The sequence below is a fragment of the Polychytrium aggregatum genome, assembly GCF_025602895.1.
Source record: "Polychytrium aggregatum strain JEL109 chromosome Unknown BJ171scaffold_47, whole genome shotgun sequence".
Classification (NCBI taxonomy): Eukaryota; Fungi; Chytridiomycota; class Chytridiomycetes; order Polychytriales; genus Polychytrium; species Polychytrium aggregatum.
Genome location: NW_026516249.1, coordinates 200270 through 223828, shown reverse-complemented (window position 1 = coordinate 223828; position 23559 = coordinate 200270). Strand labels below are relative to the sequence as shown.

Below are 23559 nucleotides of genomic sequence, written 5' to 3'. Positions count from 1 at the left end.
ATAATGGAGACAGAACAACAACAGGCTCTATTCGGTCTGCATGGATCGCCGCACCGCCACTTGCCGACCCAGACATACTCTTGGTCGCATCACCGACGCTCAAGAGCACACAGATCCCATTGCGCCAGTGTCTCTACTTTTGCTGGTTGCCCATGAGGCCGGCGCGCTCGACGCCCTGTAGATATATGCGATCAGATTAGCGGCCGGATTATCCCCACTCACAGCGACAGCACCATCGACATCACACCATACCACAGCAGCAAGACACAGCACTCGCAAACGATGATGCTCACCTCCTGTCCCTTCTTTGCCGGCTGGTTCCACGACAAATAGGTGTGGTCGCCGAGCTTCCTGGGCTTGATCATGTGGCGGGCCAGGAAGCCGATGCCAAGGATCCAGCAGACGCATCCGACAAAGATGTAGGCGACGCCGAGGAACGGGTTCTTGCCACCCATGACAGAGACGGTCGAGATGACAATCGACTTGGTGCCGCTGAAGGTGGCGACGTTGTATTCTGTCGAGCGCAATGCCCGTGCAATGATGTGAGTGTTCGCAAACCAAGCCCGAGACCAGGCAATTCGTGTGCATGTGGAAAGACGGCAATGTTGCCATGGCAGCTTGAATCCGCGATTCGCTCCATTTTCGAAAATATGTCGCATTTACCACCGGGCACAAACGCACCGCACTCTCTCCCCCGGCACGAGTACATCCCATCTGCTCACTCACCCATGTCAATCGTGACCTGCCAGATGCCAGGAGGGAGGTCGCTCGAGATGTTCCTTCCCCAGATCTTCCTGAACGTCGGCAGCCCCGCGGTCCTCATCCAGACCTGGAACCGCTCCATCTTGCCGAGATGCGGGAGATTGGTCGAGTTGTATCCGTTGGCCCACTTTGGATATCGCAGCTGCCACATGGGCGGCGGGACGAGCGTGGCATTGATCACGGCATCAGTGGCCGAGGCCCAGGCCGTCAGGCCATACTTTTGGGCGTCGGAGGGCCAAGCGATGCCCTGCTCGGTAAAGCCGTACACGTTCCTGGTGGAATCGAGCACGACGCCGTTGGAACATACTCCGGTGACGTTGACGCAGGTGAGGTTGGAGATGTTGTCTGTCGAGGCAGAGACGGAACGAGCATTGAAGTGTTAGTGGCTCAGGCGGTGCAGTCGATGGGAGTGAATGATTCGACTGCTCTCGATCGCAGCAGACACGGCCGACGAGTGCCAAAGCCAGGGAGTGTCGTAGCCAGGGACGACTGTGGCCAGCACGCACCAGAGAAGAATGAATTGGCGATCAGGCCGCAAGGATAGTACTGGGCACCCGGCGCCCACACCCCCGAGGCGTCGAGGAGGGGAGCACAGTTTGAGCTAAGCTGCGAGACTGTCATCTGGCTCCCCTGCAGTTGGCTGGAGTCAAAGGACTTGACGTATCGGCGGTGGTTCTGGTAAAAGTTGGTGAGGCGATAGTACATGAACACGGGCTGGGAAAAAGTCTGGCTGATCTTGAACTGAATGGTGCACTGGTTGGTGGTGGCGTTGTAGACCCAGGCGATGATGGGGTTGTCGATGGTGTTGAGCGGCGGGCTCAAGGCCACTTGGCTTGCGCCGCCGTTGGCAACGCCTTGATCACAGTTGGTGTAGTCAAAGACGACCTGGTTGACCTGCACGAACGCACCAAAGCGAATAGATCCAAGCGCACACGCGTATGAGAACGAAAGGCGCCGAGTTTGAGGCGTGGGATGCAAGCAGATACGAATGAGAGAGGCCAAATGATGCCAGGCAATTGCACTATAGAGCCTCTCTCTCTCTCTCGGAGCATGATATGCAAAGGGTCGCTTCACGCGGACACAGGTAGCGATGGCGAAGCGACGAACGCGAGACTCTGAAACGTGGCCGGCAGAGAGACGGTAGAATGGTCGCTCACCTGGTCGCTCACGATATAGAGGGCGATGCCGATCGGAATAAAGATTGCACCGATGATGAAGTAGGCTGGAAGCACGGTCTTGGGGGTGAGGATGGGCTGCCATGCCTTCAATCGCTGCTGTTTGAACGCCGTGTCTGGTGGGATGGGATGCAATGACGAGAGCCATCGGCGCTGTTAGTGTCGCCAGAGCCAGAGGGTAATCGTGGTGTGGCTATCGTCGGTTTAGAGTGCCAGGGGCCGAGTTCGAGCCAAAGATGTGCACCGGGATGGTGGTCGCCTGCAGACGAGTAGGCTGAACAGTCGATGCGCACTGGCTACGAATGCGGCCGCGAGAAACAGAAATGCGAGATGCAAGATGCGGGATGCAAGGTGCGAGATGCGAGAAACAGAATGCGAGATGCAAGATGCGGGATGCGGCTCATACTGGCGGGCTTCTTGAGCCTGGGTCGCTCCTCGGGCATGATGTCGCGTGCTGGATGGGATGATGGATGTGCGGGATTGTCGACGAGCAGAGGACAGCTGCGGTGTGCTGATGTCTGGACCAAACCGATGCCGAGGCAGATGGGAATGCGGTGCTGCCGCAGAGGAAGGGGACTGCGATCGATTGCGCCGGACCTTGGTCGCTCGCTCCCACTCCCACGACTGGTGTCTTTCCCGCTCTTTTTCCCCTGTGCTCGTCTGTGGGCGGGAACGCCGTGGCTGATCAAGACGATGGCCCATCGGCCGAGCCAACTCACATACAAACGGACGGCGACCAACCTGCATCGCTTGCTGCAAGACAAAGAAAAGAAAGCGTCTATTCACCGTGCCGCGTTCGCCATCACAGAGGGAAGGCCAAATCCAAGATGCAGGCGATCGGGGCGGCGAGATCATCACAGCACCGTCACGATGCGATGAACATGAATAAAATACACAAGCTACGTATGGAATACATATGTGCCATGGGCCTGAAGGCATGGCAGAGTCGGTGGTAAGGAGGCCAATGGAGACGTGCGCAACAAGCGCCGGTGGTGGTGGTGCTGGCACGGCCTGACTATTGGCCGCCGCTTCGCTGCATAAGCTGTTCCTGCTGCACCCAGCCGAGCTTGGAGTGGTCGCCAGGAGACCTGCGATGCAGAGTGCAGTTGTGAGAGGGCAGTTACGCACAAGAGGGCATTATCCAACGGCATCGCTGGTGGCTCACAGTACGAGGGTACGGCAACCGAGAGATCAGAAAAGTGAGACAACTTACCAAGGCTTGACCATGTTGGCAATGACGAGCCCCATGCTGATGAGGATGCAGAGACTGCCGACGCCAATGTAGGCCAGTCCCAGGAAGGGGTTCTTGCCACCAATGAAGGAGACGGTCGAGAGGACGACAGACCGGGTGCCGCTGTAGAGCTCGGTGTCGTAGTCTGAAGCGGAGAAATGGTGGTCAGGATCCGGCAGAGAGATCACAGCCGCGAGTGCATGGCGATGGGCAGGACACCCTGCGCATAAGCTGTCGCTGTACTGGACTTACTCATGACAACGTCGATGGACCAGGTGCCGGGGTAGAGCTGCATGCCATCGTTTCGGCCGTAGAGCTTCTTGAAATTGGGCAGGGCGGCGACACGCATCCAGACCTGGAAGTGCTCGTCCGTGCTGATGTCCGGGAAGTTGTTCTTGTTGTAGCCGTTTTTGTAGGCCGGGAGCTGCTGCCAGAGCGGGGGAGGAATCAGTCGCTTGTTGAGGGTGGTGTTGTCCCAGCTGTTGACAAAGCTGGGATAGCCGTAGAGGACGGGGTCGGCCGAGGGCCAGTTGATGTTCTTGACGTTCCACCAGTAGACGACCTCGGTGGTGTTGTTGGGGCTGCAAGGAGGCGCGCCAGAGTTGCCGGGAATGCCGTCGGACTGGTAGCATGTCAGGTTGCTGAAGGTGTCTATCGATCGAGAAGCACCGATGCTTGGTCAATAGATCAATGGGTGGATGAATCGGAGCCGCCGAGCGATCGATCGTACACATAGATGATGGCGGGGCCGTCATACATCTGTTGCCGCACCACGACGCATGCCGTATTTACCCGTGAACATCGAGTTGGCAACGAGGCCGCAAGGGTAGTATGTGCTGTTGTAGGCCTGCAGATCGTCGGGTGTCAGCCAGGTATTGGCGGGGCCGCCGTAGCCAGGGAAGGTGCGGTTCAGATCCGACAAGGTGACTCGGCCCAGGGTCGTCAACGAGTCGCAGCTGCCCTGCTTTCCAAGCAACTGCTGCTTGTCGATCGACTTGACGTAGAATCGGTGGTTCTGATAAAAGTTTCCGAGCCGGTAGTACAGGAAGACCGGCTGGGGCATGGTCTGGCCGATGTTGAAGAGAATGGTGCAGGTCTTGGACGACGGGTTGTACTTCCATTGGCTCACGACGCCGCCTTGAGTGTTGGACGGGGCCGTGAAGCTGGTCGATGCCTGATTGCAGTTGCTGTAGTCAAAGCTGACCTCGACGACCTGCGCATTGAGGTGGAGAGAGTGCGTCAGGACAACCGCCAAGGTCATTCGGGTGTGCTGCGAGTAGGGTCTGGATGCGAAAGTGAAGATTGGGGGCGAATGGTATATGGAGAGCGCAGCGATGGGGGGGGGTTCTTGGCATACCTTCTCAGATGCGATATAGAGGCCGATGCCCAAGGGGATCAGGATAGCGCCAACAGCCAGCAGAATCGAGATGGCATATTTGGGCGTGAGGATGGGGTTGGATGACTTGAGTCGCTGTTGCGAAAAGGCCGTGTCTGCAGAGTAAGATGAGAACAGCAGGTGGACAACCACAAGAGTCAGCGGTGGATGTGAGCGATGATGCCAGCCACTGCCAAGGAGAGGCAGCCACAGCCGAGAGGACGGAAACGAGGAGCGCAGGCCAGGAAGCAAGGGAGGGGAGAGCGGGTCGGCCTGGAGGTGTGCCGGTGACTGGCGAGTATCGAGGTGGGCGGGTTGCTGAGGGAAAGGATCAGACGAGTCGAGAGGTCGGTGGCCAGGGTGCCAGCAAGAGGCGAGTTGGGAAGCAACGTACTGGCCGGCTTCTTGAGGAGAGATCGGTTCATGGGAGACGGCGGCCGCTGAGCGGAGGTTTGCAAGGAGCAGACCACAAAAGGGATGGGGTATGAGTGTGGAGTAGGAGAGAGGGAAGGATGACGTGGAGGATGGAGATGGAGATGGAGATGAAGATGGAGATGGAGATGGAGAAGGCCAGCCAAAGAGGCGGGGCAATGCGGACGGGCGATTCCGGGACGGCTCGGACAAAGGAGCGGCGGCGGCCAATGCGCGCAGGGGTGGCGGTGCGCGTGTATGTCCAACTTTGTTTGTGCTGCGCTCGCCACTGACACTGTGCGATATGGGGTGGACGGTTGATGTTGTGGATGGCGGATGGTGGATGGTGGATGGTGTGGGTGATGTGGTCGCAGACATGGGCAGCACGATGTGGCCGATGCAACTGATGTGCGATAGCATCTCGGAGATCATCTTGCAAGCCGGCCAGACCAACAACATCGCCATGTTTGTCTTGGCGCGACAGAGCATTGTCGGTGTGGCGAGAACGAAGCCGTGCAGCACTCATGTGTCTTTCGCATCGACTACTGCTCACGGCGCTTGGCGAATTAGAGTTCCCATGGACTCGATAAGTGTCCAATACCTTGCTCTCACGAGACGTTCTCAAAGGCAGCCACAATGCCAGTCTGCTTGGCACGCTGTTTGGCTGTGATGGATGCGTGTGTACTCATAATCCAAAAGTCATCATCTGCTCCAAGAACAAGTGTCCTGGGTGTGCAGTATATCTCATCAACGAGAGCATTCCTGCTGCTACATCTGGACGCTCCAGAACCGTTGGCACCTCCGACAAGGCCGTCCATGACGTGCTGCATGGGGATGGCTGCAATGTACTCTCTCAATAGTCCCGATCATCGTGGCGGGCGAGGGCAATGGCGGTCCTTCAGGGTGGCCATGAACGAATCGTATCCACCAACGAACCTGGGAGGAGGCAAGTACACCACCGCATCAGATGTGCTCCAGAGACATGCCCGCGATGCCCGATCTGTATCCTGCGCAAGTGATGCAACTGCAGTGCGGGAGCCGATGCTTACTTTCGTTCAGACTCCTTGCAGCCCTCGAAGATAAAAGGCGAGGTTTTGTGGGTCTGCGCTTCGGGAGAGTTTGCGAATTCCTGGAGAGGCAGAGGCAGGGTCTCAGTATGGCGATGCCTCGAGCGGCAGCGAGCCGGGGACGCTCAGTCAAGTCGTTCCCGTTGTGGCTGCAGTATCGACCATGGCCGATGCCCGAGTGCAGCATTAGACTCCCAGACCCGATGGATTGATGGATTGGTGGATCGACAGATCGATCGCAGCATCCATGACAGGATAGAGTCTGGACCATTTTCTGCAGCGGTACCACCGGCGATACACCGGCGATTCCACCAGTGATTCCGCCAGTGATGCCACACTCATGCAGCAGCGGCTACCTGACGAAGTTGCTCCAGGCGTTCCTGCCACTGGGGCTTTTCGAAGGCGTTGGACGAGATCTGCACGGTCGTGGTTTCGTCTCGGGCCTTGACCGACTCGGCGATCGCAATGGCGTTTTGCATGTACTTGCAGTTCAAGAAGCCTTCCTGCATATGTGCGCATGGGCCGGCGAGAGTGCGTTGGCAAAGGTGATCGCAGAGCGCACAATAGTGCCCGGCAAGCGGCCGTCGGTGCTTCGTCGAGGGATCGCTATGATATCCCGACTAGTGCCGACTCGGGCCGCGGTGCATGGTCAACTTACGATGTGGTAGCAAACCACGGGCTTCTCTTCCTTCTTCCAAAGCCAGCTGAGACTCATTGCGGCAGTGATGAATAGGGGCTGGGGGCTGCGATCGAAGCACTGCGAACCGAGAACTGCGAACGAAGAGCCGTGAACGGGGTGTGGTGACAGCGGACAAAAGCGCAGACCAGCGGAGCCGGAATGGCTCGATCCGGTTTCGTTGGATGCACCGGCACGAATGTCGCAACCCAGGCTGTTGTGTGATCAAGATCCATGCGATCTTTGCTGTTGTGGGATCAAGATCATCCATGCGATCGAGCCCCTCCTGAGCGAGTCGACACCCAACGCCGTATCCAGCACCACATCCAACGGCAGCCGCACATGGCCGACTCGCAGCCAAACGGCCCCGCCATCCGGGCGCTCGAGTTCTTCTCGGGCATTGGAGGCATGGTGTGTGTCCGAGGCATCGCCATCGACACATCGGCAGCACCGTCCCAGCCGAGCAGCTTCTCAGAGTGGCAATCTCCCGTGCAGGCATGTTGCTCACCTTTCGCTCGCTCTCTTCATCGGCTCACATACACCGCAATCGCAGCACTACGGTCTAGAGTGGGCCGGAGTCGACGCCGAGGTCCTCGCCTCGTTTGATATCAACCACATTGCCAACGAATGGTCAGTCCGTCTGCATGCCTTTGCTTCAGCCCCAAGCTTGGAACTATCCATCGAGACGGACAGCAATCTGTTCCTGACTCTGATTGTCGGCCCGATGCTTCTACATCCACAGCTATCAACACAACTTTGGGATCGCTCCGATACAGGTGGGCATCCTATCCATCTCCTTGCGTTTCGCATCCTCTGATTGTGCGGCAAAGCATTGGCACTCATGTCCTGAGATCTCCAACAATGCCCTCTGTCCTGTACCCAGACAGCAATCCAAGCATTTACTGCGTCGTATGTGGAGTCATTTGGAGCGAATTGTTGGCTGATGTCGCCGCCGTGCCAGCCATACACCAAGGGCAAGTCTCTGACTGCTCCCAGCACGGATGAGACGCAAAACGAATGCTTCTATCTTGGCCATCGGTGCCTGCTCATCGTAGCCTGCTCATCGTAGCCTCCTCACCGTCGCCTGCTCACCGTCGCTTGATCTGCTCCCAGGTGGAAAGCGCCTGGATGACCAAGATCCAAGAGCGCTGGGACTCTTGCGGCTCACCCAAATCCTTCACAAGCTCAAGAGCCCCCCGAACTGGATCTTTCTCGAGAACGTTTTGCTCTTTGAGGTTTGCAACCATCCCCGGAACAACCAGTCACAGTGCAATGGATACTGCACTCGATGCAAACCATCCAAAGTTGAGGAAGGAAGCGGGCGGATTGCACTGCAGTTGCTGATCAATCTGCTCGCTCACAGGAATCGCGATCGAGAGATCTCCTGGTGTCGACGTTGAGATCGCTGAACTATGAGATCCTGGAGTGGCTGCTGACGCCGCTGCAGTTTGGAGTCCCAAACGATCGGAAGCGATTCTACATGACCGCGCGGCGACTTGGAACCGACCTTGCCGATGCCGATGGTGCTGGGCGGCCAGAGTACACTGGCAGAGTCCATCGAGACTGGCCCTTCGAGGTCGTCTTCCCCCGCCGGCCAATCGGAAGCTTCCTATCGGTGCTGTCGGCCGAGGAGCAGCAGACCTGGACCATCCCGGAGGTGTTTGTCAAAAAGAGGCAGTACTTTAGCGACCGCGGTAAGACTCACCCTTCCCTCAAGCTGAAGGAAACACAGATCATCAGTTCCCTTCCCACGGGCCCATCCATGCGAGTCGATGTTCGCGGTTGTCACAGATTGCAGCCAGTGCAAGTTGACTGAGAGAACAAGGTCTCTGACGATGCCTAATCCCTTCTGTCACAGTGGTTGCGACGCCGGACGAATACGAGACAATGTGCTTCACCAAGGCATACGGCCATCACGGCGTCGGGGCAGGCACATTTCTGCAAACCAAGGGATTTGATGTAAGTTTTGTCCTGTCGAGCCAGGGCATGCAGTTGTGCAAGCCGTCAACGGAGCCACTGGATCAATTCTTGAGTCGAGCAAGCCTCAGGGCAGCATCTTGTGCCATGGTCCCACAGCTCTGGTGGCATGCTTTTGCTTTGCTGATGATACGGCCTATGGGTTTGTGCACTCGCTGAGCTCTGTTTGCTGATCGTCGAGTCTTCTCGGCTACCCAGGATCCAAAGAGACTCGAAGAGCCATCGACGGCGATCGAGCGGCTGGGGCTGCGACTGTTCACGCCGCTTGAGTAAGTCACCCCGGCAAGCTCATCACCAAGCTGCTCCGTTTTGCTCTGGGGTGTTGCCTTTGGCCTTTGCGAATCGAGACTGCTTTCCTGCATTCTTCTCGTCGTCTCTGATGCGGCTCTGCTTCTTCGCTTCGCTGGGCCGGCCCTCTCTGCACACTTCCCAGGATTGCTCGGCTGCATGCGTTTCCGATCGACAGCTTGGCTCCGCAGCCGCCGCAGTCCCTCGATGCTGCTGCTGCTGCTGTTGCTGCTGCTGCTGCTGCTGCCGCAACTGGAGGCGCAAAGCGACACTCGTTCGAGTTCCCGGCAACCCTCTCCACCATCCAGCGCTTCCGGCTGCTCGGCAACAGCATGAATGTCCTGGTTGTTGGCGAGCTGATGCGCAACGTCTTGTTTGCCGATCGGCAACATTGGGACTTTTGGACGAACAGCCCCAACAGCAGCGCAGGCAGGAGCGAGCCCGATGGCGCTCACAGCAGGGAGTGAGCCGATAGAACGCAGCACCCTGAATCGTGATCGTCATTCTCCCTTTCTGAGCCGATGCATCAAGCACACCAATAGACATTTTCAACGACTGCCAGGGACTCTGCCAGGAATCCGCCTGGGTTTGGCCCACGAACGAAAGCACATGGCCATGATGTTCAGTCGGTCTGTATTGGATATGGTGGGGGCTGATGTCTGTGCGTGTGCATGTGCTTGCATGCTGGAAGGAGTGCGGTTTTGGTTCAAAGAAGAGATGGACAAATAGGGTGGAGTTAAACCAAGATAGAGGCACTGGGATAGAACAATACCGAGATTGAAACGCGCATTGCGGTTGGCAGGGACGGGAGGAAAGCTGTTAGAAAAAGCAACGGCAAAAGACCGTGGGCAGGCAGAACGAAATGGCAAAAACAACGAGAGCGACAAATGACGGCCGATAAGCCAAGAGGATAAGGACGATAGTGACTACGAGGGAGGATTGCTGGCAACTCTAGTGTTGCTGCATCCTGTCCCACCAGAACCAAAGAGACAGCGGAGCGAGGAGGGAGGCACGCATCTCCTTCCAGGAACGTCGCATAATCGCTGCACCAACACCAGAAAACGGACTGAGGAGAGCGGCTCGGCTTAGACAAAGTCTCCGGCGGGCTTTTCATTGATGGGGAAGTCGATGGCGAGCTCGCGTCGGTAGTCGCCCTGGAGGGTTTCCTCGAGGCTTTGCTCGTCGGCGTCTTCAGTCTGCTCCTCAATGTTGGAGTCGGCCAGGGACCAGTTGCCCCAGATGTCGATGGCGCTGGGAGGCACCTGGTACTCCTCGTGGCTGATGATAACCTTGACGGGCTTGGACTCGACCGTGATGCTGCCGTCCTCGCCGATCGACTGGTTCTTGCGCTCACGGACGATAAAGTAATAGTCCGTGTTGCTCTGGTCGATGACGCCGCCAGGGCGAGGGACCGGCACGCAGGTTCCAAGCCGGGCCTTGGGCTTGATGCCGAGAGCGTGCTGGAGGAACGTGTAGAAGCTGAAGCGGGCCGACTTTGCGCCTTCGGTGCTGATGCTGAGCAGACGGCTGTCCTGCTGCAGAACAAGGCTGCGGGAAGAGTGATGGTAGTGGGGCGATCGGTTAGGGAAATCCACCATTAGCGACCGGCCCGGGTTTGGAGAAGGGTGCAGCGAGTAACACACACGCGCCAGGGATTCGAACACACAAGCGCCAGCAAATCGAACACTGCCTGTCGAGAGAGCGGTAAGGCTGTGCAGATGCGGCAGGCTGCCAGCGCATAGGTCGGCTACTTACTTGGCCCACTGCAAGTGCCACTGAATCTCGGAATCTTCGTAGATCTGCGAGAAGCTGTTGTTCAACATGGCAATCAGGACGTTCAGGAGCAGGATGGCTGTGGGCAGAAAGCGGGAACAGGAGCCGGTTTCCAGAAGCAGAGACATTGAGTCAGTATGCGGCTCCGTCCGTAGATCCCCATCCCACAGAAGACGCATTCGCAAAGCAGAGGGGCTGATGCTGACCAGTGAGGGTTTGGTACACAAAGTACACAAACAGCGAGTATGTGCGGTTCTCGATGGTTTGGAAGTCTGCGGCAGGCGAGCCCTGTCCAAAGAGGTAGCTGAGAATCGCCAGGGTTAGTCCAGAACACGCAGCCAAGCAAACACCAAAAAGCTGACATCGGTGGCACTTCCATAGCGAGAGAGCTCAAGGGATTTCAAGCACGAACACGGCAAACGCAAACAGCCAAGGCATCACCCAAACAAGCGCCCCACATCCCAAGCGAGACTCACCCAAAGATGGTCATGAGCGAGATGCCGTAGTCGGAGGATCCCCACGATGTGGTCGCCAGGGTGCCATCCGCAGCCTTGAACTGCAGGAAAAAGATGTTGGCAAAGGCCATGAAGATGACGGCGTAGATCGTGACCCAGTTGACCAGGTCGGTGGTGAGGCATCGCCAGAAGATGACGACGAGCGTTCCGAGCTTGGAGAAGCCCTTGCTGAAGAACAGAATAGAGATCCAGGCCGAGAAGGCGAGCAGGCCGGCGCCAATGGTGTCGATCTGACGATCCAAATCGGGACTTCCGACAGTGATGGGGCGGAGAACAGTGATCAAGGTGACGAAGAATATGATGATCCAGGACATGATATTTTCTTCCCAGCCGTTTCCAGCCCAGTACTCCTGCAAACCAGAGCGAGGCGGGTGGGGATGGAATGCGTGAGTGCCATGTGTGCAAACTGCACGTCGTGGGGGCGCGACAGAAAGGCGGTATCATCGTGGCAACGGTCACGCAGATAACACCGTCGATGATCGCGGGAACGGCAGCTTTGGACTTCAGGGATACTCGAGCCGAGGAGAAAGATAGTCCCACACCGTTCCGGACAAACCTACCTTTGTTCCTTCGGCAAACCATTCAAGAATCTCGCGGACCAGAATGAGGAAAGTGCTGAAGATCACCAGACACTCAAACACCAGGCGAGTGACAGAAATGGCGCTGGTAAAGTCGTAGTTGCTCCAGTCGGCGTGCTGGGTGGGGAGCAGAGCCAGCGAGACCGACAGACAGACGACCATGAACATATGCAGGATCATGTCCGCCAAGAAGAGGCGCTTGGCGAACTGTTCCCACTTGACACGCAACACCAGGCTCATCATGGGGTGCATCAGCAGCTGGGCATCGTTGTTGCGCACGGCAATCTCGAGGGCCGAGATCGTCTCCTGCTCAGACGGGCTGGCGTTGGGGTCGCGCCAAGTATCGATTTCCGAGACGGGGAACATGTACGAACTGCACATGCCGAACTGGGGAGACAATCGATCGATCAAGCGCAATCATGTCAGCACGCGGGTTTCATCGGGCTCACGAGACACGAAATCGCAGGGAATGAGGGCCAGGGTCTGCCAAGAGACTGGAAATGCATGGAGATGTTTACCTCCCAGAGCGGAATCTTGGCGACCTCGAGAGCCTCTCTGTGGCCGCGATCGATGCCAACAAGGAAGGGAGTCAGCCCCTCGTTGTTGCGGATCTTGAGGGGGTGCTTAGTGTGCTCGACATTCTCGTTGCAGAAGTGTGAGATGGCGTGCCAGCAGCTCTCGGTCTTGCTCTTGGAGTCACTGTACAGGCCCCAGTAAGCAAGGACCTGAATACGAGCTTGTTAGCCAGATGCATCGGCAGCGAATGCCATCCGCGGTGCTGGGTGTACAGGGCAAGACAGAGCAGAGCTGCAATCGATTCATGGGATAGCCACGACTGCCAGTGACATTTGATCCATTCCCATCGCACATCGGGATACATACGTGCAGAACGGTGTTGCCTATGATGGGTTGGAGGCGTTGAGGAAACGCAGTGACTGAAGATCAGCATACAAACGCACAACGAGTCCCCTCGAGGTTGGGAGAGCACACACACATACCCAGCTGTTTGTCCTGTCTGCAGGGATCGGCACGCTGGCCCTCGGGAAGCGAGAGAAGGTACTTGACAATCTCGGTATGGCCCGAGACGGCAGCAAACGACCTGGGAGAGAGAGCGATCGACGGCGGAGGACGTGAGAATGCGAGCGCGAGCCAAAGACAATGTAGCGTCACACTGGTGGCAAAATGAACGCTCGATTGCAATTCCGCTGGCCCAGCGACATGCTGACTTACAGAACAGTGCCACTAAATCGGCGGGACGTTATCGAGAAGGTGCAAGCAGAGATATCGAGTGGTTCACAAGTCAGTATGTCGGTCTCGCTCATGTCGATCAGGACGGCGTGGTCTGCGTGATATCGCAGGGGGTTACAGCCAGGTGGCGACACGGATTGACACAAAAGAAAAGAGAATCGAGTGCCACCATTCCATTCCATTCCATTCTCTGCTGCTCCTACAGCGAACACGGCCCAACGCATGCCCTCGTCAGACAAGAGCGACGAGCGACTTACCCGTAGTACATAAAGCCGGTCTTGCCGGTGTCCTTCTTGCGGTTGTTGTCGGTGTCGGCGCGGAACTCGTAGCCCGTTGCTTCGCTGTGGTTGACGCAGGCGCCATTCTCGACAAGAAGCTTGGTCATATGCAGGTCGTTCTTGACCACCGCCAGATGGAGCGCGGTCTCGCCATAGTACCGCTTCTTGTTGTAGTAAGCGTTCACGAGCTGATTTTTGAAGCGGTGGACGAGGTAGCGGGCAACGTCGCGGTGACGGTTGGGATGGTCGTGTTCGTGCTGGTTGATGTTATCGAATGGGATGTCGGGGTGGTCGGTGTGGTGGCCCTTATCATCGCCGATGAAGAGGACGGCGGTGTGGAGGAGGGTCTCGCCCTCGGGACCACGCCAGCGCTTGGCAACGTTGGTTTCGTCCACACCAAACATGGCGAGGGCCTTGTGAAGCCCAAAGAGGTTGCCGCTGCGAACGGCGATCCAGAGAGGGTGGGTGCCATAGGTCTGACTCTGCTCGAAGGCTGCGAGTCGGCGACGATTAAATACAGCCAGTTAATGGTTGTGAGCGACAGGGTCGGCGGAGCGCAGAGCAAGCCGGTGGCGAAGCCTTGCCAGGGGATACAAGCGCATGGAGTTGGCGAGCATGGGGCAACGCATATGGATGGGGAGATGAATCTGCCGTGAGCAGGTATCTACTATGGGGAAAGGGGGGGGTCTGCGTTGGTTGTTTTGAGGGGACGAGGATTGCAGGGACGAGTTGGACGGACAGGCGGGGAAGCAGGTTGTTGCGCTGCGTACGCACCAAGAGTATCCTCGTGCTTTGGACGAGGGGTGGTGGTCCTCGGCGCTGCAGGCATGGGAGGCGGCGACGACAGACAGCAGGAGAGTTGGTGCTTGAGGGGTGCTGGGCTGCAAGGCACACGGAAGAAGGATGGCAGCCAAACCGAATGGAAGGAAAACGACGAGCCGGAGCAGATTCGGAGGAAAGGGCTATTTGAGGGCGACCGACGGATATCCCGGAGGTGGAGGCGCCAGCGAACCGAAGGGGACACCCGAAGGCGGTGCAGCAGGGACAGCCGGTGCAGCACAGAGACAGTGGGGACAGCTGTTGCCGAGTGGCGCGCACAGGATGGAGTGCACGCGCACGCACGCGTCCCATATCAAGGTGCTCGTACAGCGGCCGCGTCACACGGACACCACAAAAATGCAAACACACAGCAGAAGGGGAGCCGAGCCGCTCAGCCGGGCTGGTGATTGGCTGCGCAGAACGCGAGGCCGCGGTGGTTGGCACAGGACCGCCAGCAAGGCGCCGGAGAGGTGCAAAGCCGTGCCGCTCGTCATACAAACAGCCTGGGCGGCGGCAAGGGAGGGGCAGCGCGCCAGCGAAGAACGACGGGTTGTTTGTGCACCACGCCCAGAACAAGAAGGGACCGCGTTTCTGGGTCGATCATGACCAACAGCGCGTCCAGGGCGACAGGCAATGTGATCGCAGCAGGGACATGTGGCAGAAGAATGAATCGGAGGAGAATGCATCGTGCCCACCGAGATCCGCCTGGCTTCCTGGTCGGCAGGCTCCGCGGACATTCTTGGCGATAACATGGCGTCGCCTCGCCAGCACCTCTTTGGAACCTATTCCACTCTTGGAATGTATTCAACGAATACATTACGACGGCCCGACTTGCTTTGACGCCATTCCCCGCTCGCTGGGGCGGCGGCTGCGGGTGAGCTTCTTGAGCACCCGTTTGGCATTCTCATGCCCTTGCTCTGCTGCTGATGAATAGTATAAAATAGCAAGATTCGAATTTTTGTGAAAACGATCGTTGTAGTAGCCCCCAAGCGCATGCTGTGCGTATTGGTTGTGCTGATCTGCGGACTTGTGAAGCCAATCGAGCGCCTTGACGGGATCTCGTTCGGCACCATGGCCATGGAGGCAGCACTCGCCAACCATCCACTGCCCATACGAGTTGCCGAGTTCAGCCGCCTTGGTGAACCAATGCAGCGACATCTCCTTGCAAACATCACCTACACCCCAGCCATTCTGAAAGCACCTTCCAAGCCAGACCATCGCTTCGCTATACATCCCCGTGTCGGCGAGTTGTTCGAACACCCGCTTGGTGTCCTTACTTCGATCGGGAAGCGTTCCAAATCCTTGGATTTGACAGACCGCCATGAGATGTGCGCATAGCCAATCGTGCTCCGCACCGAGTTTGCACATTTCAAAAAACTTGCGAGATGCATAATAGTCGGAGAACATACAATTGCGTCCAGCAAGACATTCATCTTCGCCGAGCGGGAAGAACTGCGACCTATTCTCTCGGATGATCTTGATGCCCTTCTGCTTGTCCTGTTGGGTGCCCCGGCCGAGGTAGTGCATCCATCCGACCATGTGGGTGGCGATGGACTTGAGGTCCCGGTTCGTGGAATGGGTACTGATCTCCTGCCAGTGAGCGAGGGCAACTTCGTCGCTCTGTTCGACGCCGTGACCGATGAACGAGAACCAAGCGTGCAAGAACACAAGATGCAGACGGCCATCTTCGCTGCCCTGGTCTGCGGCCTTCGAATACCACTCTATTGCTTTGCTGTAGTCCTGTCCGACACCATCACCGTTCTCGTAACATTGGCCGAGGACCATTTGAGCCTGGGCAAGTCCATGTTCCGCCACCTTCTTGTGGAGCTCCATAATCTTGGAGGGATATGGTTCGTCAAAGTCGTCGAGGTCGAACCGATGTTGAAGGTCCTGAGCCAGACGAAACTGCACAATCAAACTGCATCGTTCAAAAGCTGCATCGAACAGCGCCATTTTGTGGCTATCGGGTCGATCGTAACGTAGCATCTCGAAGAGTTCGGGCTGGATGATTTGAACGAGCATATACGACGCGGCAGCATTGCCCATATCGGCTTGATCTTCGAGCCAGGATCGGTCGGCTGTGCTTTGACCCCTGCAATGCAGCGAGAGGGCGATCTGGTCGCTGGGTGTGAGGCCAATCCGCATCTGTCCGTCTGGATGACACAGTCCTGCATTCTGGCACCATTTATTGAAGCGAGACACCTTGGAGCTCAGGAGAGGACGGACTCGTTTGCACACTCGAAGGAGGGTCTTGATTGTGTTCAAGTCGAGTGCCAGCTGGAAGCTGTCGTTGCAACAGATGATGGTGAAGATGTCTGGGTTGTGTTGGAGTGAGTGCTGGTTGATATCGGGCATCGACGAGGTTGCTCTGGCTTCAGCTTGAGCTTGGTGAGTGGGAGATGATGCGGTGGTTGAAGCAGACTCGATCATGCTGGCCATGTTGAATGTGGGATGGAGGCAAGTGGGTGATGGAGATGGACAGGAGACAGCGAGGGAATTTGTGGCAAAGCAAGCCAAACACTGGCAAGCCATACACTGGCCATTGAACACACACACAGGCCTGGCTCGATCCGATGGTTTGATGGCTGTAATCGATGTTCTTTGCACTGCCACAGGCACCGCCACATTCATCGAATGTGGAATCAATCATGAAATCGAAGCTGACAGTTTGTCATCCAAGGCAAGGTGCATCTCACCCATGACGCTCTCATCTTGACCATGTGCGCTGTGCCCTTCTCTCATCCAGACTGTGCGGCTCATATTCCAGACCATTGATCCCGATGTATCGATGTGTTCCAACATTATGTCCCATTCCCCATGTCGGGTACCTTGACATATCACATCTCACTACATCCACTTTGATACGGCTCTCATTTGATCTCGATTCTGCGGGACCCTCATCGAGCGAGAGCGCACACCGAGATATCAACACACTTCGCCGCGTGCCTCACTGCCAATGATGGTGGCCAAGGCCCAGAAGAGTAAAATACATGCTAATTCACCTGTTGAATCACAAGGAGTCGCTCGAGTCGATGATCCCGGCCCATGTGTTGATCTCCCTTCCATCTGTCCCGTTCGATCAGGTCCCAGAGAAGATCTTCTGGACGATCCAAAGCCTCAAACCATCGAGAAGTTGTTTCAACTTCTGGGACCTATCAAGATCGCACCGGATATCGCCATCAACGATCTCCACGAGCAATGTACCATCATATTCATCACACAGGCTCGGGGATGACCAGATCAAAGCCATGTTCGATCGGGTGTCCATCCAAATAGTCAGCAAGGGTAGATGATCCAAGCCAACATGGCTCCAGAAAGGACTGATCCAAGGATCGGTGCTGAGCCCACTCTTGTTCAGCACCTTCATTGACGATCTGCCAGGACGCCTCCGAGACATGGGAGGCACTCCCTCCAGGGATGCAACGGGGCCACCAGCAAAATGAACTCACTGTGGTTCGCCGACAACAGTGTCCTGATCTGCAAATCCGGACAAACACAAAGGCTCCTCAACCTGTGTGATGCCCACAGCCGGAGAAACCGATACAGATTCTCAACTGCAGACTGCCCACGATGTGGAGACTGGATGGATGGATGGCAAGCCGGCGATATTCCTGGGTGGGACATCCGAAACACTCGATGTTCTCCATGAATGAGCGAGATACCGGGGACCTCGGGGTCATGATGACTAGTGCGTCGCCGCAGAAGCGATTGCATTATGATGGAAGAGAGATCTGTCTCAGAATGTACTCCTAGCACAGGGCCAACGTTTGTCGATCTCCAACCGTGCTTTTGAAGAACCCTCATGGCTCTTGGCTGATGGTGGACTAGTCCAACGAGCCAGGGACGCCGCCAGCAGCAACTTGCCACTTGTTGTGGACAGGCCGCTGCGGCTGTGTGCAGCGAGACTAATGTACAAAAATGGGGAAGGGTGAAGAAGCCGGCCGCAACCAAACAGAGTCGGGCGAGCTCAGTTCAGTTCAGTCTCGTGCTGGAGTGCCTAATAACGCCGGGCAAAGCAGAAGGTCTTGTGGTCGTCGACGGCCTTGACACACTGGTCGGCGGAGTGGTCGACGGCGTTCATGCAGGCGACGGCATGATCGGAGCCACCATCCTGGCAGAACAGCTTCTTGAGCTCAGCACGGAGGTAGGTACACTCGGTATAGGTGGAGACGGCTGAGACAGGTCGGATGAAGATATCGGTGAGCAAGCTGGGTCAGAGAAGCAGCCGAATATGCAAGCCAGAAAGGGATGTGGCTCGGCCAACCTTCGGTGATACTTACGGAATGTTGTTCCCACAGCTATCGTCAGAGGTCGAGCCCTCGACGGCAGCAGAGGACTTCCAGGAAGGCTTGGCGCACTTGCCCTTGGAGCAAACAAGATCGTCGGAGCAGTCGTGCTCGCTGCTGCAAGAAGTACCCTCGCAGTGGCCCTTCCAGGAGCAGTAGTCATCCTTCTTGGCACACTTGCCCTTGGAGCAAATCAGCTCACCAGAGCAGTCGTTGTAGTTGTTGCACGAGGCACCCTCGCAGTGGCCAGGCCAGGCACAGCTGGAGCCGTGCGAATCAAGCTGGGAAAGATCAAAGAAGGGGGCAGCGCGAGCAACAGCGAGGAAGGCAGCGGCCGAGACGCAGATGAGCATGATGGACTTCATGGTGACGATGGAGATGTGCGCAAAACGAGGGAATCAGAAAGTGGTATGTGGGCGGCCGAATGGAGGCTGGAGCGGTGTTTGAGCAGGTTTGGCTATGAGGTGTGGTGGTGAGGAATTGATGCCAGGTTTATATCAGACAGGCGATGCGGTGGCAGAGCGATCACCGCCCCTAATCTTGCATGGAAGTGCCCGGACCACAGGGATCTTTCGTCAGCGTCCTGCCACTGAGGTGCATGTCCAATCCAGAGGGATCTATCTGGCATCGGTGTGATCATGGGCAAGCGAGCTTAGTGGCGCTGCAAACGAGTTGGATGCAATGAGAGACGACGATTGAAACCGAGGACGGCCATCGACACAGGCGGGAGTTGACAGAACGAGTGATGCTACGACCATGATGAGTGATGCAACGATCATGACGAGACAGGATCAAGACATGGCACACATGGCGATGCGCCGAGCTGCGTTGATTTGGTGTCGTTGTCTCCTGGCATCGACAGCACCATGTCTGGTCCCTGTCCCCACACCTCAGCAATCCCACCGCCCCATCCCACGCTGCATGGATTCATGGTTATCGTGGGTGCTATGGCTCCATACACACATGTATCGCCGTCCCTGTCCTCGCCACCCTGCATCTCTCCGTCCACTGCCACCATCGCAAGCTCGCTCTGGGTTGTCACGTTCTCGATTCCGAATGGGGACGGTGCTTGGTCGCCCACTTGGCACGCCCTTTCCGCTTGGCCCAATGTTCGGTGCCGCTCCCTCGTCTCCATCTGTCAACCTCCAACCCATCCAGCTTTCCATCGATTCTTTCATCGATCCGTCCGCACATTCCCATCCAGCAGCCAGCGTGCCATGTCTGCAGCCACAGGTGAGACTCTGTTGATGATGCATCACCGATGGTTGGCGATGGCAATGTCTGCTGCTGACCCTTGTGCCAGACTTTGATGCCTTCCTGGACAAGCACGATCTCACCAGGAACAAGACCCTCCTGGTCGACCACGAGATCAACAGCACCGACCTGGTGGGTTGCTTGACTCTGTCGCCGATGGCATGATGCACTCGATGGTTGGCGATGTCCGTGCTGGCGATGGAATGTCGCCGACACTGCGGCCGTCGATGCCCCTGGCCATCCAGACATTGTTGCTGAACAACGGCTGCCTGTCCAGGTCCTCTCTCTGACCGAGCCAGAGATGAAGCAGATCGGGCTCAAGCTCGGCGCCATCAAGAAGATCCAGCGAGCCCAGCGCCAGAACACCGAGCCGCCTGTTGTCGTCCACAAGAGCGAGCCACCGCCATCCAAGACACCCGATGGCAGCGAGAGCGCTGTTCTCCCTGTGGTCCGATACAGACCGCCTCCGCTGACGAGGGGATGGAAGTGCCAGCTGGGCAACAGGGACCACGAGGTGTTCATCAGGTGCGGCGATGTCTGTGGTGCAGTAGTGGGGTGTCTGCACTCCAGCCGGTTGATCATCAATCCATGTCCATGTCTGCACTGGCAACACCGACATCCAGAGTGCCCACTGACCATCGCCTCTTTGCCCAGCTATCGAGTCTTCAGCGACGAGATGCCCGCAATCAAGCTCTACGCCGCCCTCAAGTCGTCCAGCCAATACGACAAGAACCTGTGTCCGTACCTCGACCAGCTGTGTCTCGTCGATGCCATGAACTGGGAGACGGGCTTCATCAACGGCCTGGTCAACTCGCAGGTCATTGTGCTGGTTCTGTCGGAGCGGGGACTGAGCCGCACCCGCGAGGCACACCTCAAGCCAGACAACCAGTTCCTGGAGGTGAGCAAGCGAGCGGTTGGCCAAGCCATCCATGTCGATGCACTTGCACTCAATAGTCCCCACACTCACACTCACACTCACACTCACACTCACACTCACACTCACACTCACACTCACACTCACACTCACACTCACACTCACACTCACACTCAGGTCCAGCATGCCCTGCGTCGGATGCGAGAGTCGGCCACCACCGGCCGCCCGGTGACCGTCCAGCCCGTCTACATGTGGTCGACCCGCATCATCAACAACCAGACCTATGCTTCCAAGTACTTCCCCAACCCCGACGACTTTCCCGACGAGCCGCCCTGCCACGATCTGAGTCCCCTCGTCGACGGCAAGCCCGTGTCGATCCGCCAGACCATCCGAGATGTCCTGGCTCTCCAGCAGTTCAATGCCGCCGATGGGACAGCGGTGATGAGGTGGGTGGCTGCTGTCATCCCATCGATGGCAAGCCATTTCTGCTGCATTGCTGTCATGCTTGATCGCAACATCCTGCACGCCATGCACACCATCCATGCCATACACACCATCAATGCCATGCACACCATGCTGCATCAGACTCCTCTCACAACACCACACGACACCATGTACATCGCACTCACCTTGCTGCACATCCATCTGACCACATCCAACTGACTCCATTCCCTTTCGCACTCGTCCATCCCCCGCCACCAAACTCAGGCTCTCTCCGTACATCCGAGTGCTTGTGGCCAAGACCGAGAGGGCCATCGCCGAGGGCATCCTCTACCACCAGAGCCGACCCATCGTCCTCGCTGCCGACGAAGACTCGCAGCTCCGCGTCCTGCTCGATCCCATCGACTTTGACCCCGACAGGAAGGCGCTCGAGGATCTGTATGTCGAGGGCACCCGCCAGTGGCTGTTTGACCATGTCACTGCCTGGGTCGACGACGACGACAACGCCGACCGGGTCCTGTGGGTCAATGCCGTCGCCGGTGTCGGCAAGTCCGTCGCTGCCGCCCAGATCGCCAACATCCTGCTTGGTCGGGACCAGCTGGCGACATCGCTGTTCCTCAAGTACAACGACACCCGCAAGAACAACCCCCGCATCCTGCTGACCACGATCGCATATGGACTGTGTCGCTGGTACGCACCGATCGGCCGTCGGCTCCTCGACGCTGGCCACACCAAGGACGACCTCGACAAGATGAGCATCCCGGACCTGTTCAAGGCCGTGATTGAGGATCCACTCGAGGCACTTGGCCAGTACCGGCCCAAGGGAGCCGTCGTGGTGATGGTCGATGGACTGGACGAGTGCCATCCGCGCGACGAGATCCTGTCGCTCCTGGCCTGGCGACTCACGCAGCTGAAGGACGAGTCCCGGATCAAGCTGCTGCTGACGTCCCGCCCCGAGGCCGACATCAAGGGATGCCTTCCGAGGAGTGCCGACCACGACGATCGAGCCGTCGAGCGAAGACAACATCCGCGACCTCCGGGTGTTCATCGACCATCGTCTCAGGGACCACCCCAGCCTCAGCGAGTCGGACCGCACCCAGGCGATCTCGGTGCTGCTGGACCAGTCCAAGACATTCGTGTGGATCAACCTGATCCTCAACACCGTCGAGCACGAGCTGGAGACTCCCGAGCCTGGATCGACGCCGTGCGAGGAGAGCGACGCAGCACACGAGCCACGGACACTGACTCTCGAGATGATCCGAGAAATCAACGACTCGTCGGTGGATCTCAAGGGACTGTACCACAAGACATTCGCCAAGATCCACTCGCAGTCGAGTCACCCAGCCGAACTGGTCACGGTGGTGTCGGCGATCGCCACGGCCCAGTCGATCCTGACCCCGCAGATCATCGCCGATGTGTTTGGACTCGAGATCGGCGTCGTTCGCGAGTGTCTCAAGAGCCTCAGTCTGGTCCTCGATCCTGGCGCCAATGGATTGGGTCCCCGAGGCAGCCAGTCCACCAACACCGAGGTCAAGTTCAACCACAAGTCGGTGGCGGACTATCTCCTCGGCGATGCATCGACTGGCCATCCGTGGCATGTGTCGGACTTCGTTCCACACGGTGTTTGCCAAGGGATGTCTCGGAGTGATCCTCTCGCACGAGCCAGTGATCAACATCTGCGATATCTACGACTTTCCACGACAAGATCGCTGACCTCGAGGACAGGGTCGCAGCCAAGATCACACCGTCGCTGCGATACAGCGTCGCCCACTGGATCACACACTTTGTGTGGTGTGTGGAAGGAGTGGCCGAGTCGAGTCCGGTGTGGCAGTCGGCCGAGATGGTCGATGTGGCAGCGGTGCTCACTCGGTTCGTCAAGACTCATGTGTTCTTCTGGCTCGAGTGTGGATCGCTCACACATGTGGTCAAGCCGATCATCGAGCAACTGGCTGTGCTGCGAGGAGTGGTCGTCAAGGCACCCAGCACCATCATCGACGACACCACGAAGGAACTGGTCAAGGACACGTATCGATTCATCCGCGAGTTTGCCGATCCCGATCATCAAGAGTGCACCACAGGTCTACAACTCGGGGTATGCATTCACACCGAAGGAGACGGCGATCTACAAGACATATGCCGACCGACTCGAGGACAAGATCCCGTTCCTGGTCACAGCCGGTCCAGCACCCACCTGGGATCCGTGTGTGATGACAATTACTGGACATGAAGGTGGAGTGAGCTCACTTGTCATCTCGCCCGATGGCAAGACGATTGTCTCTGGCTCAATCGACAGCACCGTCAAGGTTTGGGATTCCACCACGGGTCAGCTGAAGTACACCCTCGAAGGACATACAAAATCTGTGAGTTCTGTAGCCATTTCAGCGGATGGCAAGTGGATCGTCTCTTCCTCGGAGGACAAGACCATCAAAGTGTGGGATGCCGCCACGGGCCAGCTCATCATTAGTATCGATGGGGCCACAGATTTTGTGACCTCCGTGGCAATCTCTACCGACGGCAAATCAATCATAGCC

General features: G+C 57.3%; 8 protein-coding genes across 8 annotated transcripts; 2 read left to right on the top strand and 6 right to left on the bottom strand.

Moving 5' to 3' along the window:
- Positions 1–22: 22 nt before the first annotated feature.
- On the bottom strand, positions 23–2380 carry BJ171DRAFT_633292 (CDC50/LEM3 family; the record flags this gene model as incomplete). Its single annotated transcript, XM_053115661.1, has 6 exons — positions 23–175; positions 294–514; positions 727–1107; positions 1269–1656; positions 1920–2053; positions 2344–2380. The coding sequence occupies 6 exons, from the start codon at positions 2378–2380 to the stop codon at positions 134–136; spliced, it is 1203 nt and encodes a 400-aa protein (XP_052962867.1). The 3' UTR covers positions 23–133.
- A 311-nt stretch (positions 2381–2691) lies between these two features.
- BJ171DRAFT_521558 (CDC50/LEM3 family) lies at positions 2692–5110 on the bottom strand. The gene is made up of 6 exons (XM_053112486.1): positions 4938–5110; positions 4526–4659; positions 3961–4381; positions 3421–3819; positions 3151–3313; positions 2692–3025 (listed from the first exon to the last, which is right to left on the bottom strand). The coding sequence occupies exons 1-6, from the start codon at positions 4966–4968 to the stop codon at positions 2953–2955; spliced, it is 1221 nt and encodes a 406-aa protein (XP_052962866.1). The 5' UTR covers positions 4969–5110; the 3' UTR covers positions 2692–2952.
- A 506-nt stretch (positions 5111–5616) lies between these two features.
- On the bottom strand, positions 5617–6793 carry BJ171DRAFT_521557 (uncharacterized protein). The gene is made up of 4 exons (XM_053112485.1): positions 6680–6793; positions 6378–6524; positions 6004–6083; positions 5617–5890 (listed from the first exon to the last, which is right to left on the bottom strand). Exons 1-4 carry the CDS (start codon positions 6734–6736, stop codon positions 5821–5823), a joined length of 354 nt encoding a protein of 117 aa, XP_052962865.1. The 5' UTR covers positions 6737–6793; the 3' UTR covers positions 5617–5820.
- A 157-nt stretch (positions 6794–6950) lies between these two features.
- On the top strand, positions 6951–9526 carry BJ171DRAFT_521556 (S-adenosyl-L-methionine-dependent methyltransferase). Its single transcript, XM_053112484.1, has 10 exons — positions 6951–7108; positions 7251–7327; positions 7440–7473; positions 7581–7671; positions 7811–7932; positions 8061–8391; positions 8556–8656; positions 8873–8943; positions 9108–9170; positions 9192–9526. The coding sequence occupies exons 1-10, from the start codon at positions 7040–7042 to the stop codon at positions 9427–9429; spliced, it is 1197 nt and encodes a 398-aa protein (XP_052962864.1). The 5' UTR covers positions 6951–7039; the 3' UTR covers positions 9430–9526.
- A 521-nt stretch (positions 9527–10047) lies between these two features.
- BJ171DRAFT_478144 (uncharacterized protein) lies at positions 10048–13758 on the bottom strand (the record flags this gene model as incomplete). The annotated part of the gene is made up of 10 exons (XM_053108903.1): positions 10048–10510; positions 10718–10814; positions 10942–11039; positions 11212–11600; positions 11811–12215; positions 12347–12553; positions 12711–12727; positions 12827–12927; positions 13059–13070; positions 13334–13758. 10 exons carry the CDS (start codon positions 13756–13758, stop codon positions 10048–10050), a joined length of 2214 nt encoding a protein of 737 aa, XP_052962863.1.
- Positions 13759–14945: 1187 nt separating this feature from the next.
- BJ171DRAFT_521550 (uncharacterized protein) lies at positions 14946–16294 on the bottom strand. The gene has a single exon (XM_053112483.1). The coding sequence runs from the start codon at positions 16217–16219 to the stop codon at positions 14990–14992; it is 1230 nt and encodes a 409-aa protein (XP_052962862.1). The 5' UTR covers positions 16220–16294; the 3' UTR covers positions 14946–14989.
- Positions 16295–18045: 1751 nt separating this feature from the next.
- BJ171DRAFT_229594 (uncharacterized protein) lies at positions 18046–18901 on the bottom strand. Its single transcript, XM_053106547.1, has 2 exons — positions 18454–18901; positions 18046–18346 (listed from the first exon to the last, which is right to left on the bottom strand). Exons 1-2 carry the CDS (start codon positions 18822–18824, stop codon positions 18307–18309), a joined length of 411 nt encoding a protein of 136 aa, XP_052962861.1. The 5' UTR covers positions 18825–18901; the 3' UTR covers positions 18046–18306.
- Positions 18902–19676: 775 nt separating this feature from the next.
- BJ171DRAFT_478141 (uncharacterized protein) lies at positions 19677–20615 on the top strand (the record flags this gene model as incomplete). The annotated part of the gene is made up of 5 exons (XM_053108902.1): positions 19677–19692; positions 19763–19845; positions 19991–20238; positions 20368–20530; positions 20595–20615. The coding sequence occupies 5 exons, from the start codon at positions 19677–19679 to the stop codon at positions 20613–20615; spliced, it is 531 nt and encodes a 176-aa protein (XP_052962860.1).
- Between the last annotated feature and the right edge of the window lie 2944 nt (positions 20616–23559).